The sequence below is a fragment of the Ursus maritimus genome, unplaced genomic scaffold (genome assembly GCF_017311325.1).
Source record: "Ursus maritimus isolate PB19 unplaced genomic scaffold, ASM1731132v1 scaffold_22, whole genome shotgun sequence".
NCBI classification, from domain to species: domain Eukaryota; kingdom Metazoa; phylum Chordata; class Mammalia; order Carnivora; family Ursidae; genus Ursus; species Ursus maritimus.
In genome coordinates this window covers 4,823,221-4,841,070 of record NW_024424675.1, presented here as the reverse complement: position 1 = coordinate 4,841,070, position 17,850 = coordinate 4,823,221, and the positions used below count along the sequence as shown (strand labels likewise).

The following is a 17,850-nucleotide window of genomic DNA, read 5'->3' as shown; positions in this document are numbered from 1 at the left end:
CATTTTCTGCGAGGTTTCACACGGTACACAAGGGAGTTTAACACAGTACTGCTTGTGACAGCAAAACAATGAAAATGACCTAAGTGTCTGTCAAAATAGAATGGATACATGGTATATCCCTGTGTATATCCCCATGTGGTATATCCCTAGGGTGGAAAACCATTCCCACTTAAAATGAATGAACTAGGCAGAACGGCTAAAATGAACAAGTCAGGAAATGACAGATGTTGGCGAGGATGCAGAGAAAGGGGATCCCTCTTACACTGTTGGTGGGAATGCAAGTTGGTGCAGGCACTCTGGAAAACAGTATGGAGGTTCCTCAAAAAGTTGAAAATAGAGCTACCCTATGACCCAGCAATTGCACTATTAGGTATTTACCCCAAAGATACAGATGTAATGACCCGAAGGGGCACCTGCACCCTGATGATTATAGCAGCAATATCCACAATAGCCAAACTATGGAAAGAGCCCAGATAACCATTGACAGATGAATGGATAAAGATGTGGTGTATATATACATATACACACACACACACACACACACACACACACACACACACAATGGAATACTACTCAGCCATCAAAAACATGAAGTCTTGTCATTTGCAATGACGTGAATGGAACTAGAGGGTATTATGCTAAGCGAAATAGGTCAATCAGAGAAAGACAAATACCATATGATTTCACTGATATGTGGAATTTAAGAAACAAAACAGAGGAGGATAGGGGAAGGGAGGGAAAAATAAAACAAGACAAAATCAGAGAGGGAGACAAATCATAAGAGACTCTTAATCATAGGAAACAAACTGAGGGTTGCTGGAGGGGAGGTGGGTAGGGGGATGGGGTAACTGGGTGATGGACATTAAGGAGGGCATGTGATGTAATGAGCACTGGATGTTACATGCAACTGATGAATCACCTAACTCTACATCTGAAACTAATATACTATATGTTAATTGAATTTAAATAAATTTTTTTAAATGTTAAAAAAATGAATGAGCTAGGGCTTCATGTATCAATGTGAACAAATCCCACATTTCATTGAGTAAAAGAAGGGAACCACAGGACAATACATCAGTACAATTCCATTGGGTAGAAAAAGCACAGGACGATACCGTTCGAGAATGGTGTGCACAAAACTGTTAATAGTGGTTACCTCTGGGTAGGTGAAAAGGATTATGGGTGATGGCCAAGGGAGATTAGATTTAACGACAATTTATGTTTTTCAATGAGGATGTATTCATGTTTTTTGTTTGCAATTAAAATTTCAAAAATATAAATGCAAACACCCTCGGGGGATGTGGCACACAAAGTTTAGAAAGCCAAAAAATTACAGGGTTTTGGGATGCCCCACCATCATTTTCTAGACCCTCTTCTGCAAGTGGAAGGAAGAAGCCTTCATTATTTTGTTTGTTTCCATGCTGACAGTTCCTGGGGGCAAAGATCGTCTGAAGGTGGATGAGAAACCCCTTTTTTTCCAGACTACTTTAGAAGAGCCCCAAACATGGGATGTACCCACCAGATCATAAGGCTCCCCCAGCTCAACAGAAGCAGACAGAAGAGGGATTGTTTGGGTGATGTGGTTTTTCGTGACCTGGAGGTAGGTCTAATCCCACGGGGCTGATGGGGCTGTAAAGGCCCATCACACCCCAAGGCCAAGATGATGCACCAGGAAAATAGGAATTCCAGTGCTGAGAGCTAAACACTTGACTTTTCCCACACCCTAGGTTTCAAGGCTTCCCCATATCAGCAACACATCCCCTTTTCAAACCAAGATAACATTCCTGAGTTCGACTTGCCATTTGAAGAGTGCTGTATCAGAACTTGCTCTGTAAACACTTTCTCCTTTTAATTCCACTTGGCCTTCAAGAGATTTTTTTTCTCCTTTATCTAACCCTAAAAGAAAGAACACAAGATTTAGAGTCCCTCCCTTTTCCCTCCCTCCAGCCTCCCATGCGAGCAGGGATGGCATCAAGACCTCTGTCCCCGGTCAGGGAAAAGGGGCGTCTAGTGGGCAGATGTTGAGATTAGAGACTTCTAGGCAGCAAAGGAAGATTGGATGCCACAAACACTGGTCTGCCCAGGTAGACCAGGTTTGCCCCGAGTAATGAAATGGCCTCTTTCCAGGCTGGGAGGTGTCTGCGTCTATTTGAAGTGTTTTCTAGTATCATTCTTTTTCATGGCAAGGCTCACAATTAATAACAAGGTTCAGGACACAACCAACGGTGGGCGGGGATCCGGTGGGATTTGAAGGCAGGTCTTTCTGAGCCCAAAGCTGGTGCCCTCTCCACTGGTCCATGCTGCCAAACCACCAGGCAGTTGCTGCGACCAGACATTCTTGAAAGTGTACAAAGCTGCTGCTGGCTGTGTGGCCCCTCAAAGGAGGTTCCCGCCTATGGGGAGATTACCAGAATGATTGCAAAGTGGTACAAATTAGTGTAGACTCCGGCTCTAGCCTGGGACGCTGCAGGCCCAGCCTTGCCCAGGCCGTGCGCTGGGTGTGATCTCAGAGGGAAAGAACCTAGGCCTTCCTGAACGCTGCTCCTGCCCTTGGCCTGGATGCCAGCTGGCATGAAAATCACCCAGGTGAACAGTTCAGGCTCCCTGCGCTTTGTCATGCACAAATGCTCATAGATGAGGGAGGAGGGTGAACAGAGGTTTCTGAGTAGAATGAGGAAGGGGCCCAGAGACCCAACACAGGGCTTGCCTTCCTCTTTCCTGTTGCGCACAGCAGCCTGCTCTGTCCCTGCATGGGAAGGTCAGCACACCACCTCTGTTTGCCTGCGGGAGGTAGCAAACACAGACGATGCCCTGGCTTTATCAGAGCGGACTCTGTGATGCCCAGTGCTTGTCCGTGTCTGTTTCCTGGTTTGGGGCCTTCCTCATGACTTGTACTTTTCTGGAAATGATACAGACACTGTGTTTTTGGTAGAACCACTGTCTCACTAATTTGGTGCCCTGCACCCTGGTGTCCTGTCTTGCTCTGATTGCACTGAATAATTGCACTTGGCCCCGTGACCATCTTCCCAACTGTCCACACACATCCTGGGAAGACAAATAAGGTAGACAAAATAGGCAGATGCTTAAGGAGTCCCTTCCCTGTTTTGTAGGAATTCTGGACAGCTACAGGGATATGGTGGGGTCTTCAGCTGTGTAAGTGGATTTGGCGAAATTTCGATTGCGACTTTGATAAAGCACTTAGTTGAAACTGCTATTGTCTTTAACATGAGAAAGCTTAGCTTAAAACTACCCCCCCCCTGTGGATGGCAGATTATCTCTGTTTATCCTCAAAGATAAAGAGCATTAAGAGCATAAAAGTTCCATCAAACATCTACAGGTATCAAAAACACAAACACAAGTGTATCTGGGAGAATTTGAGAAACATCTCAAATCCAATCATTGACACCAGGGCAGACCTCAGGGAGGAGTAGATGTTTGGGGATGACTTTTGCGGGTGGAGGGGCCTGGTGGGTGGAACAACCAATTATTCAGAGAGTCTGTGCCGTCAGGTGGGCAAGCAGGGGCAGAACGGAGGGGAGAGGTGGGAGAGGTGGAGGGGTGGCAAGACCCTCAGCCGGCTGGGAAGGGTCTCAGTCATGCAGCCAGGTGGGCCCTCTGTCCTCATCCACCTCTGTGTCTTAGGCGTCACTGCACTACCCTTCTGCATTACAGATAAATGGTGTTGTTCATGATTTGCCATCCAAGTGCTCCTGCGTAAGAACCACAACTTCTAGGTTCTTTGTGTTAGGTTAGGTACAGAAGGAAGCAGGTGTGGCATGTGGAGGTCTTGAGATACTACTGAAGGTGTCAGCAAGACCAGTGTGAGGAGAAACACTCTGGCCAGAGAAGATCAAAGGCATCTCCTGGGGAAGGCTATGTTTACGTTCACATTAATAATGGTGGCTGTCAAGGTGACTGAGGGTGTGGAGAGGCTGATTGTGCCTCATGACCTGTCTCCTTGCTGGGGATGGGAACTTTTTCTCCTAGGTTTGCCCGAGGCTGTGGGTGACGCTCCTGTGTGTGGCTCTCCTGCCCAGGACCATAGCTGTGGCCCAGAATGGGCGTGTGACCCAGCCCAGATTGGGAGGCCTTCAGCACAGACACTCAGACTGCCTTCCCTCACCCCACTTGCTCCCCCCTTCTCAGTCCTTCCACCTCCTTCCATTTTCAGACATAGCACCCCTTTTATTTTCCTAATAATCTTGATTAGGAATAAACATACAGAAAATCACACATACTACTAAACACATGTCATGGAACTCTGTCAAATCATCATTTTGCCATTTCATTTTAAGAAATAAAGTCTCATGGGTGGTTGAGCCCCTTGACCTGTGAACATCTTCATCCATTCTCCTCCAGGGGTAACCACTATCCTGGATTAAGATTATAACCCCCATAAAGATATACTGTATGGTGACTAACATAACATAATAAGAAATTATTAAAAAAAGAAAAAGATTATAACCCCCATATCACACATTGGAGTTGTCTATCTATGTGTATATTTGTAAACACTATAGTATTGTACAGATTTGAATGGTTTTAAACCTTATATACTGGATATAACCCTTTTCAAGCTTTTTTTTTTTTTTTTGCTTTTGTGAGAAGTTTTTGAGCATTTCTGTTTATATGTGTGTTGATACCGATAGCTCTGGTTCATTAATTTTAACTGCTACATACCTCAGTTTACCCATTCTATTATTGATGGACATTTAAGTGCTTATAATTTGGTTTTCTTACAAATAATGATGCAGCAAATATTCTTATAAAGGTCTCCTTGCACCCATGTGCCTGGATTTCTCTAGAGTGCATATCTAGGAGGTCTGTGTGTCTCTAACTCTATAAGACATTACCAAATTGCTCTTCAAAGTGGGCTCTACAAATAATACTCCTCTAGCAGCATTTGGGGGTGTTTTCCCACATTTTCAAATATTGTCAGACTTGTACATATTTGCCAGCGGGCTATGTATAAAAGGGATCTCCTGGTCATTTTCTCTTCCAAGTCCCCAGTGCTTCTAGAATGTTTGCCTACAGCTTGCATCCCACGCACACACAACAGAGATGGATCAAGCATGGAGGACTTGGCTGGCCTCCCTTCTTCTGACCTCTGAGCATTGGGAGCATGCAAAGCTATTTTCAGGGACCCCTTCTCCATCTCCACTTTCCCCTCAGTTAATCTCTCCCTTTCACAGGGCTTTGGAATGCCAGCACATATGCCAGTGACTTCCAAATGTATAAATATCTCCATACTAAATGTCAAAAACCACTTCCCAAATTTATTTGATGGCCAATAAGAAAATCAAGACATAATGACCCAATATCCAACTCGATTTCTTCCTCAAACCTAACCCTCCCCATGTCAGTCAAGGACACGGCCATCTATCTATCTGATAATCAAGTCAAGAACTTAGGAGTTGTGCTTGATCCTTCTCTTCCTACCACTCCTACATCAAGTCCATCAACTTCTATCAATTTCTGTGTAAATTGTTCTTATATTTCTCCCCTTCTTTCTAATTCCTCTGCTACCATCTTGGTCCAAGCCACCTGGACCACTCTTGCCTACATCCTTGCAGTTGCCTCCAGACTGGTCTTGCTGCTTCTCCTCTTGCCCTTACAAACCATCTCTAACCAGCAGCCAAAGTGATCTTTTTAGAACATAAAACAAAGAAAATGTCTTCCCCTCCTAAAGCCCTTTGATGGTTCTTAATGTAGAAAACTCAACTGTACGGGTACTGTGATCTAGAATGCCAATGAGCTCTGGTGTCTGCCTGCCTCTCCTGCCACGTGCCTCCCCAGCCTCTGGGACTTTCTCTGTATGGAGGGATCTTCCCTTGATCTTTTCATGGCCCCCCCTTGTCATTCAGAGCTCCATCACTTCCTCAAAGATCCACCCTCACCATCCCATCCTACCTAGAGTGGTGGCCGCTTAACTGCCCCCTACAGCATCACCCTGTTCTGTTCTCATCCTGGCTCTTCTCAGTGCTCAAGGCTGTGGTCTGTGCTCCACTGGAATATCATCTCCATGAGAACTGTCCACCTCACTCCATGCTTGTAGCACCTGACATGAAGTGGGTGCCCGAAAAGGTTTGTTGAATTAATGAATGAATAGATGGGGTCAACAGTTTAGAACAGCCTGTAAGCTCAGATGAAGTTTCTGCCAGCGCTTGGGTGGGATAAATCTGCTTGAGACAAGACAACACTTATCTTTAGCTAGAATAGTGATTATCAAACTTTATAGCCCTAGGATCCCTTTATCCTATTAAAAATTATGGAGGACCCCAAAGAGCTTATGTTCATGTGGGTTATAGCTACAGATGCTTGCTGTATTAGGAAATAAAATGGAGAAATTTTTAAAAAATACTTATTTTGAAACAATAATAAATCTATTACACAATGACATAAGTAACACTTATGTAAAAAATAACTATATATATTTTTTAGAATTAGTGAGCAATGACACACTTTGAGAACAAGGGCTCTACACATAGAGTGCCTAGTTAGCTCCAGGAAGGATTCTGTTGGCTGAGTGATTAGGTGGGTTCAAGAGTTTAGACCAGCCTTCAGGGGCAGATGTAGCCTCTTCCCAGGTGTGTGGGTAGAGGATACAAGCACGCATGAGCCTTCTGCAAGATGAGGGTACATCTCCCTCTGCATTCCCCTCTGGTTCACCCACTCCCCACCCCATGTAGCCCTCTCTCTTCCCTTTCCCTAAGCAGTCTTCTTTATAAAAAAAATAAATAAATAAAAAGCAAAGAATAGGATGAGTAAGCTTAATGTCTGGAAATTGATTGTAAGCTATGTGTGTCTTTTAAATATTCTTATTTCTGGAGCATCTGGGTGGCTCAGATGGCTAAGCATCTGCCTTCGGCTCAGGTCATGACCTCAGGGTCCTGGGATTGAGCCCTTATCAGGCTCCCTGCTCAGTGGGGAGTCTGCTTCTCTCTCTCCCTCTGTACGTCTCCACCCACCCCGCCCCCACTCGTGCTCTCCCTCTCTCTCAAATAAATAAAATCTTTAAAAAAACAAAAACAAGTATGCTTATTTCTGAGCCAGAACAATGATTGTATAAACTTTAATTCAGGGAATTCCTCTTGAGTTTTGACTTTGACAAAATGAATGTGGAGGCCTGGTTTTACCAGGATTTGTTTATTCCTCTTTGTATTCATGTTGAGAAACCAAACTGGGTGTCATATCCTTTTTCTTAGGGCAGTACCGAAACCTAAGTTCTTCCTCTTTTTTTTTTTTTAGAAAAATATGCTCCCACCCTCATTTTTTTCCTCTGGGTAGAGGAAATTCACACAGCCGGGATTAAAAAAAAAAAAAAGGTGGTCTTCTCTGTGCTCCTATTGAAGCCGCTGAAGCTCTCTGGGCTCTGGGCACGCCTCTTCCACTGCCTGACGTCACACTATTTTTGTCTTTGAATAGCTCATTGACACAATCGTCTCGGAGATCGGAGAACTGAAACAGGAGATGGTGCAGACAGATGTCAGCCTGAAGAATGGATTGGAACCCAGCGAAGCCCACAGGTGACAGAGACAATCAGGTGCCGGGCGTCAGATGGGGGCTAAGTGGACCCTAGCAGCTACGAGGACTGCCATCTCGGTGGCTTCTCAGAAGTTTGGGAACTGGGAGTGTGGTGGCCTCTCCCAATGAAGCTGTCTGTAGGAGGTGGGAGTGGCCTAGGAACCAGTTGCCTGTTTATTTTAATCACTTTGAAGGCACTTGAACTTTACACCCTCTCAATACCTCCTGGCACCAGAACCCGGAAACCTAAAGTTCTATCTGTCGTATCCACCTACTCACAGTGATGGAAACAATAACGCAGCAGGATCCTCCGCGTGCAAAATAGAATTCAGTGTAGCCCGTGTCAGTCTCCAGAAGGTTTAAAGGGGCGCCCTAAAGAGGATGGACTCATTTTGCGTTCTCAGGTCAGAAAAAAAAAAACCCAGCGCTTACCATAGCCATTAGCCTAAAATGTGAGCCAGTGTGTTGGAGTTTGGATGTGGTTGTAAATAACTGAGAAAAGTGGGGGACAATATACAATAGACAATGCTTGTTAAGCATTGAAGTGTTGTGTTTGTATCGCACTAAGTTGTAAGGGACTGGTCTTTATTGGGAGAATGGGAGTGCGGAGGTCAGCGTGGGGGTGGTAGGCTGGGGGAGGTCACTCCAACCTCATCTTAGCTCGTGGAGGCTGCAATTCTTTACTAGCAAAGGCAATAGAATATAATCACTACAAAAATGACACTGATGCCTGGCACCTTGGAGGCCAGGCTCATTATTAGCTTTCCCCTCTTTCCCAGGAAATGGGTTGAGGCAGCCTGGTGCAGTGTGAGGGTGAGATTCATGGACTGGGTTTTGCTTGCAAGTCATGAGACAGGCAGGAATCCTGCAAGGGCAGGTGAACCAGGTGGTGCTGGTTGCCCAGGCAAGTTTCAAACCAGCCCAACTTGTTTCCTGTCCTAGACTGCAAGGAGAGCAAGCAATAGCAAGGAGGCATTTTGCAGCTGGAAGGTGGTGCTTTAACTCTCCTGCGTCTCTGGAGAAACTGTATTCCCCCTTAGCTGTGGAAATGCCACATGCCCTCCACTTCTTTTCCTTCTCAACAACAACAACAAAAAAGCCAGGGGGTAGACCAGATGGGCCCCAAGCTTCTTGCAGCAGCACCCTGGCATTCTCTCTGATTTCCCTGGACCTCAATGGCTAATTTTTTCTCCATACACTAAACAAATGCACAATGATTTTTGATTAAAGACTGTCCACCTCACATTCAGAATAGTGCCAAACTCCATGGAAGTGGAACTTTAGCCAGGGGATTTCCCTTTCCCCTTTGCATTGTTGAACTAAAATTAAAGTGGGAATCCGGGTTGGTGCCAAAGGGAAAAGAAGAGAGCTTTAGTGGCTGCTTTCTCCCACATCCAGGGAACATAACACAGCAAGGTAGTCCCCAAGCTCTGCAGAAGACAGACACCAGTGGCAGTACCCCCTCCACCTCCACCCCCGTGTGTAAGGCCCAGGGATGTTAGGTTTGCTGGAAGACGTGATGGTACATCAGGGGCCATCACATCACGATCTTGATGTCTGACTGCAGTAGATACTGGGCTGGGAGAGCTGGGCTGCCATCTTGTCGTTAACATCTCTTTTTCTTTTCAAATTTAAGAATGACTGTAAGCATTCCGTAATACTATGTTTTTCAGATTAATGTCACTTATTCTCGAATGCTATGTTGGTTAACAATGAATTTGTGAAATTTCAGACACATTTTACTTGGTGCTTTTTTTAGTGGGGAAGAAAGAGAAAGGGCAAGCGTGTCTTTATTGAACAATGCATACGGTGTTTACCATGTGCCCGCCGCTGTTCTCAGTGCGTCACAGCAGCCAGCTCGTTGACTCTCCTAACTACCCTATGAGCTAAAGCTCCAGGATGGTCTTCATTTTACTGATGCAGGAGCTGTCTGACTAATTTGGCTGTGGTTTCTGTGCTAGGGTCTCTCCCTGATTTTGCCGAAGCAGGGAGTCGTGACTTTGCTGTTAGTTCCTCTGTTTTGCCCGATAATGTCCGGGTGGCCAGATATTGGAAGGGTAGGGTAAAGAGGACTTTCTGTTGTTTCCAAAATGAAAGCAGAGCAGAGCTCTGGCCACAGGGAAACAGTAGGTCAGCCTGGCGTAGAGCAGCCCAAAGGGCAGACGAAAGGAAAGGAAAGGGGGTGTGAGCAGTGGAGCCACCTCAAGTGAAACCACTATAGAGCGAAGAAGGATTGCTCCCCTCCCTCAGGACCTTGGCTGGGCACGCTCCGGTGGCCGCACAGATGCATGGACGTCACCTTCCTTTGTGGCATCCTTGGCGAGTGTGAGCTGTGATAACAGCCTCACCTACCCCAGCCACAGTCACCACAAAGTGTCTGTGGTCCCTTCGTTTGTTGAACGCCGGGCTAAGTGCCGCACTGGTGCCCTAGGTTAGGAATGCTGTTCCTCCACCCGCTTTGGCTTTTGGTCACTCCTTTGTGGTTAATATTGAGATAATCTTTAACCTTTTCATGTTGCATGGCCCCCCTTCTCAGATTAATATTTTAAATGCTTAAAATAAAATATGTAGGAGGACAGAAGGAAAACAATTCTATTGCAGTAGAATGATCAGAATTATTAAAATGCATGATTTCATAGCATAGGTACTTCTTTATTAACACATTAAATAACAAGGTCTAGGAACTACTGTCATCTGGAAGCAAAGATGGCCAGAAACAGTACTTCCTCACCAACAATGAAAACGTTGGGGTTTCTGTTGGTGACAGTCTCAGCTACTGCGCAAACTACTGGGATTTGTTGCCTGCATTCAAAATGGGAGGAGGTTAATTTCAAAACCAGGTTAGTGAAAGTAAAGATGTCACTTTTCTATCCAATGATCAGTTCTCACCTCCTGACCTGTCAGCGTCTGATCTGTCTTCTGTTCCAGGGACACTCAATTGGCTTGGCTTTGGGGACACCATACTTCCTGGTTTCCTCTCTCCTCGCCTGCTGCTGCTTGTAGTCTCCAGCTGGTTCCTCCTCATCTCCCTCACCTCCTAACCCGAGAGCACCCAGAGCTTAAGCCTATAACCTCTCTTCTCCCCAGCCCCACTGCTGTCTCCCACTAACCTTGAGCAAGATACTTAAAAGTCTCTGTGCCTCTGTGTGCATATCAGTTAAATGAGGATAATAATAGAGCTTGACTTGAGGGCGGTGAGAAAGATTAAGTGAGTTAATAACTGTAAAGAACTTTGCACAATGCTGGCAGTGAGTAAATACAGTATGTTGTTTATTAAAAGAGACCTCTAGAGTAATTTCATAGTTAATCCCATCCAGTCTTGTGGCTTTGATACCCTGTGTATATTGGTGATTCCCAGCTTATATCCCTAGGTTGGTCCTCTTTTGAATCCAGATGCTTGCATCTAGCTGTCCATTCAGCCCGTCTGGCATCTCAAACTTACAAGGCCAAGACCGGGCCCTTGGCTTCCTTTCACAACCCTGCTTCCTCCCTGGTCTTCCCCATCCCAGTGACCATGGCTGCAGGTTCTTGGGCCTCACAGCCATCCCTCTTGCCTTTCTGTCTCTCATACCTGTGCTCCCATCTCCAGACCCTGGCAGCTCTACCTGTAAGGTTCCCCCATCAGCACCAGTGCCTCTGCTTTCACCCATCCTGCCTTCTCTGGGCTGTTATTTAAGCAGCATAGAGAAGGATCTGACTTTCATTAACCCAAATCCAAGTCATGTCACTTCTGTTCAAAGCCCTTCAGTATTTCTCATTCATTAAAACCAAAATCATCGCCATGGCTTTTGAGATGCTCCAGGCTCTAACTCCTCACATCCCCTCGCCCTCCTCTCTTACAGCCTCTCCCCTCTCTATCGGTCTGCTCCAGACCCACCAGCTCCTTGTCCAGAAGGCTCCTACCTCCTGAACTTTGTACTTACTGTTGCCTCTGCCTGGAATGCCCTTCCTCCAGGAAGTATTCACCTTAGGACCCTCATTTCTTCTGTCACCTTAGCTGACTTGATTTTTCTTCATAGAACTTGTACAGATCTGACATATATGGTCACTTGCTTAAATTGTGCATTTTCTGTCTCCCAGCACTAGGAGGGAAGCGAACTGAGAGCGTGGGTTTGGTCTTAGAATAGTGCCTGGTGTGTAGCATACATTCAGTATTTGAATGGACAAATGAAAGATGCCAGCCCTTTGGAGATTCTAAACGTATTAAAGCATCAGAAGCCTCTTGCAGAAACAAAACATTACCCTGTAAAGCAATTAGGGGACCCCAGCCGGTGCATAAAAAAATCAAAAGTTGAAAATGTGCGATGGGCCCTAAGGTGGCTCTCTAGCAAAGAAGAGGGACCAGGGCACCTTTCCGCTATGTGCCAGCCATGCTTCCTCCATCACTTCTGGGTTCTGGGCTGTTGTAAATGTCTGCCAGTAAAGGAGCATCTGATTTAAATCAACTCCATGCCCTCTGCTAGCGTTTTACCGAAAAGAAGCTAGGAAGCCAGGAGAGAGATCCAGGATTTCTTGTTCCTGCTCTAAATGCTATTTCTTATTTCCTCCTTCTCGCCATTCGTTGCCCCAAGACTAGAGTGTGGGGAAATAAAGGCTTTGTGCTTTCCTCTCCCTCCCCCATGATTTCACAGTCTGCTTTCTGTTGGGGCTGGTACAGTAGGCCAGACATAGGCAGTGCTCCACTGTCATTGCCATCTGGACCCATCACCTCTAGGCTAAAAGAAGTCTCTGAAGTTCCCTTTGTCCTCAGGTGGAACAAAGGGATTGAACAAAGCAACTTCATGAGATGAGGCTCAGGCTGGCTTTGCAGGATGGGGGGGGAGGGTGCCTGGCTGGACTGGGTCATCAAATTGTTACCTTTGTTTGCCCTCTTCCTCACTTCCCTCACTCCTCTTGTCACCTTGCTAGTGCACTCCAGCCTGAGCAGACTGCTGGCGGGGATGCCCAGGGTCTTAAAACTCTACACCCAACCCCGGAATCAGATGCACAGAATTCAAAAATTCTTTGGCCAGCTCTGTCCCATACTGTAGTTGGTGTGTAGCAGTTGGTCACCACCACTGACTTCTTCTGGAAGGGACTGTGTGCCCCAGGAAGTTCTCAGCTTCCCAGCAGCTATGCAATGGCATTGATACCCAAACCACAAGAAGCTCAGATTGCTGGTCCCTGGTACAACCCTTCACTTTTTCCACTTGAACGATGTTAGAACACAAGGTCAGAAGAGAAGATCAGTGGCTTACAGTCTGGGGAAGAGATGCTCAGTGTTCTACTCCAGTAAGTCTCCTGAAGTACCACGGTGACCATAATAATTGCTCTGTGACCTTCTGGAGAAACCCATCCTCACTTAGTGCTGCTTTATTAAAAAAAAAAAAAACAACTTTCCACTGAAGTAAAACATGATTAAGAAAAAGCCATCAATAAGTATACAGCTAGATGAATCTTCAACGGTAAACATACCACATAGCAGCACCCAGATCAAGAGACAGATCATTCTCAGCAACCCGCCAACAACTCTCTGACTTCTATTGCCACAGATTCGTTTTGCCTGTTTTTGAACTTCATATCACTGGAATCATGCAGCATGTGCTCTTTTAACTCTGACTTCTTTCCATGTTTTGTGTAGTATTCCATTGTGTGAACCCAAAACAATTGGTTTATCCATTCTACTGTTAATGGGTATTTGAATTGTTTCCACTTTGGTGCTATTTTGAATAATGCTGCTATGTACATTCTTGTGCATGTTTTTTGGTGACACACCTCAGTAAGGAATATAGGAGTGGAACTGTTGGGTTGTAGGATGGTTAAATATTCAACAGTCAGTAAATGGTGCCCAAAAATTTTCCAATCATTATAGTCATTCACACTTCCACCAACAGCATATGGGAGTTCTGAATGCTGTGTTCTCCCGGTCTACACTTGGTATTGGCTGCTTTTTCATTTTGGCTATTTGGATGGATGTATGGATTTAGAGCTTCTAGAAGCATGATGGTTGAAGACAGGTAAGAGTACCTGTATGTACTCAGTACCTCAGTGCTGTGGGAGCCAGGAATGGGAGCTCTTTGGAGCATCATTTTATAATTCTTGCATGTTTAAGTTCAAGGCTAAAGTCATGAGTCATGTTCACAGCCGGTTCATTAGGTGATATTTATGGAAAGTGTGAAGTTATGGAAAGGATTATTTGGGGGGAGGAGATAAAAAGAGAAGACAATACAGAAATTATGAGTGTAAATACCTGTGTACCTTTTATTGTTTATATTTCTGCTTATGAATCTTAGATCATAAACTTGTAACAGAAGAAAAAGCCAATGAAATTCTCCCCGTGTCTTGGATTCTTTTGCTTTATGCTTTACTTTGTTCAGTACTTACATGCAGAAATATTCAGCATCTCATGAATTAATTTGGCCAAGGCCATTAGCTGCATCATAACTAAGAAATGCATGTGCATAAATCCAGTAGAGCTATAGTGTGAGTTTTAATTCTTCTCTGAAACTCAATATATCTGCATCCAATGCAATTTCCTGTATTTAAAAAAAATATATGTTCTTTAAAATATATATTCTCAACTGCAGTGACTTCAGACACAGAGTTTAATGTCACTCATCATTATTCCTTTCCAGCTTTTCCTCTTGAAAAGTCAGATACAAAGTGATCATTCTTCGTTAATCTATACCTGCTTTCTTTGGAAGATTTTGGAGAGTGTCTCCATGAGGTCATTGGGAAGCAAGGTTAAGTCATCAGATGCAGAAGTCAGTTTGCATTTTGTCTTCTCACAGTGTCTGTGTCATGGGTACTGTTAGCCAGCAAAACAAATATTTCCTCTTTTGCCTTTTAGCTGCATGTGCCACAGGCCATTGGTTCAGGGCTGGGAGCTCATCCTCAGGGCCTACAGCATCTGAGTGTGGGCCACTGCCCTAGAATCAGTCATATCTGTCACAAAGGTTGGTTTTCCTCCTTTCCTGGGAGCTCCTGTCTGGTTCAGCNNNNTGGGAAGCTTACGATAATCACTGGCTACAGAGTATTGGGTATATCTTGCAGTATCTTAAGTCTCTTGAAAAGGGTGTTCGGTGTTATCAAAATGTATAGTTTCTTTGGGGCACCTGGCTGGCTCAGTCTTGATCTTGGGGTCGTGAATTCAAGCCCCATGTTGGCTGTAGAGATTATTTAAATTTTCCTGTCATGCCCATTGAGGATATTCTGCTATAACTAGCTTGATTCATCCCCAACCCCCCAAACCCTTAAACTGTTTCTTGATTTGAAGCCACTGGTGGGTGTTTGGGATATGGTTTCAAGGAATTCTATGAGGATTGAACCAACTCTTTGCTTATATTGTTACCAATGTAGCAACAATTAAGTTCAACTTCAAAAAAATATGTGTTAGGTAGGTGCTGTTTGTTAAAATACCTGGACAGTGGAGCTGGCAGGGAGACAGGATTATAAACAAGTATCATGTAATGGAATGAGGATATAATAGTGGAGTATACTAGATGTTCTGGGAACCTGACGGAGGAAGCTGGTAATTCCAAGTGAGAGGTGTTTTAGGAAAGATGAGCTCCCACATTAACCTTAAGTAAAGAATGAGGTAAGCCTCCAGATAAAATATGCCCAAACATCTATTTAGTCTGTTTTGATTGGTGGTATCTATGATATTGGGGAAGACTTTTATTTTATTTTAAAGATTTTATTTATTTATTTGACAGAGAGACAGCTAGCGAGAGAGGGAACACAAGCAGGGGGAGTGGGAGAGGAAGAAGCAGGCCCTCAGTGGAAGAGCCTGATGCGGGGCTCGATCCCATAACACCAGGATCACGCCCTGAGCCGAAGGCAGACGCTTAATGACTGAGCCACCCAGGCGCCCCATGGGGAAGACTTTTAAAAAGAACATTTAAGAGTCATCTTTTTGATGACCAAGTAGAACATGTGCATTGTAGAAAAAGCATCATATAAAAAATAAAAAGATTACCATGAATCCCTGAGACAAAACCACTCTTGATTGTTTTTTGACTATCGTATTTCTTTTCCTTTGTGTGTATCTGTCCAATATTTGTATGTGCATTTAGATGGCAGATCATGCATGATTTTCACAGATTTAACCAGGGTGTTTCTGATCATCCTGAAAATGCAGTGTGTCCTAGAAATTGATTGCATTTTTGTCGAGGGATAGCACCTCCCAGTTGAGTAGCTGGCTTCCCTGTCCGCAGTACCCTTGGGCACACAGTTTTAATGATGGCCTACTCTAGATTAGGTACGTTTTACCCTTTACAGATCTTGCCTTGCTATTATATTGGTAGTTGATTCTGCCACAAAATATTTGCTTGGTTAGAAGGCAGTGGTGATTTAGTCCAGCTGTGAAATAACACTAGTATAACCAAAAGCACGTAAACACTAAGAACTGCAAATCCATGAAATGCTTGCCTTACCATGAAGCCTCGTGCATGCCATTGCTCAGGGTCAAAGGTCAGCGGGCCAATACTTAAAGCCTGCCTGGCTCCTTCTCCTGTTTTCAGCTCCAAGGGTAGCCAGGACAACATGTTCTTTGTTTCTATTTCTTAGTTTTACAGGAACCAATGAAGGCCCCTGCCAGCATTGGCTCCATATCCGCCCTTTTCATCTCTAGCTGGAGACTCAATGACAGGAAGTTCATAAGCCATAAAAGTCCAGATCTTTCTCCTCTCTGAAAATGGCAGTGCCTCCTCCTGCCTGGAGGCGGGCATGTAATTTTTCTATTGACCAAGAAATTAGCCAGGGCCCCACATATGGCCAGAATGAATTTGAGTCTCCCTTCCTCTCCAGACTTAAATGTTTCAGAGTAGGGGTTGAATTCAGCTTCACAAATTCTAAAGAAGTGTTTTCATGATTAAAAGTAAGATGTCATTGGACAGTGACTAGTAGGTATTTTTTTTATAAAAGATTTTATTTATTTATTTGAGAGAGAGAGAGAAAACAAGCAGGGGGAGTGGCAGGCAGGGGCAGAGGGAGAAGCAGGCTTCCCACTGAGCAGGGAGCCCAATGCAGGACTCCATCCCAGGACCCTGGGATCATGACCTGAACCAAAGGCAGATGCTTAACGGACTGAGCCACCCAGGCGCCCACTAGTAGGTATTTTTGAAATGGCAGGTTTTCTGGGAATTTTTCATTGGCTCCATGTGCATATATATATATGTATGTAACAGAAATTGGAACTGGTCCTTGTACAAGCAACTTTTATCAGATGGATCTCTTCTGTGTGAGCTGTTGTTTTCTTGTCTTTCTGCATAAGGGGCCTCTTCAACTCCTATTTTTTTCAGAAACCATCAATGGCAGACCCCTCACTTCTCTCCCCCAAAAGATCAAGGAAGCCCTTGATTCATCTCCCACCAAGCCTGCCATGTTGGCCACTGCTTGATATTTGGAGTGTACTTGCTTTCGTATTGATACATAGACAAGGATCTACTGCTCCACGAGCAAGGCCATGGCAGACACAAGATGCCAACTTCTGTCTGGTGCTTAATTCTTAGGATGACTCCTGCATTGGTCTCTTGTAGCTGGAAGCCTGAGCCCTTGGGCAGTGCCATGCCCCAGGTTGTACCTTTCTTGCCTTTGAGGCCCGTTGAAGTAACATCTTCACATGGGCAGAATGAGGAAGGGAGGCCTCCATTACAGAAATATCAAGAGAGGAAGCTTTTCATCCTTTCTTTTTCCCATCTGTAAGTTGAGGATGGCAAGCACTAGAGTCTAGGTTGGGAATAGACCCTAATGGCAGACGGAGACCATTCCAGCTGCAAGGACCACCAGGGGCAATCCTCAGGAAGGTTCACGTTAAATGCTGACCAAACAAGCTCCGGAACTGTGTTTATGGAATAGTCTTTGTGTATCCTAGAATGGAAACATGTTGCTTTGTGTTCTTTTTTGAGTTTCTGGAAATTAGGGGACAGTAAAAGAGACATCCTGGAAACTTTGCTGAACACAGTCTTTTACTCATAGCTCCCAGGACAGTCCAGACTCTTAGAGTCTGTTCTTTTCAGGCTTTGTCCGTTTTACTAACAGATTCCTTTTTCCAATAAGACTCCATCTTTAGAGATGGGGAAACTGAGTCTGAGTGACCTGTAATAACAGGCCAAGGCCTCACAGTTATGAAGAGACAACTGAGGCTTTAATCCCAGCTGACTGCAAGTGCTCTTTCTACCAAACCACTGGAGATTATGAAACTGAGGGGAGGCCAGGATCGGACTTGACCAGATTAAACCATGCATGTCTTACAAAACTTGGCATGTTGACGTTGATTCACACGCGCAGGAAATTCTCATGTTGATGCATTCTGACTCCAGGTAAATGAGAACTTTGTTGAGATCC

General features: G+C 44.8%; 1 protein-coding gene across 3 annotated transcripts in view; it reads left to right on the top strand.

The window, feature by feature from the left end:
• RIN2 (Ras and Rab interactor 2) overlaps positions 1 to 17,850 on the top strand; it is a 111,668-nt gene that overhangs the window by 42,030 nt on the left and 51,788 nt on the right. For 2 of the 3 annotated variants that reach the window (XM_040637936.1, XM_040637937.1), the window contains exon 2: positions 7,426 to 7,526. In XM_040637936.1, coding sequence (XP_040493870.1) covers positions 7,426 to 7,526 — 101 coding nt within the window. Of the gene's footprint in view, positions 1 to 7,283; positions 7,929 to 17,850 lie in introns of those variants that run through there. The other variant, XM_040637938.1, reaches the window with a different exon arrangement.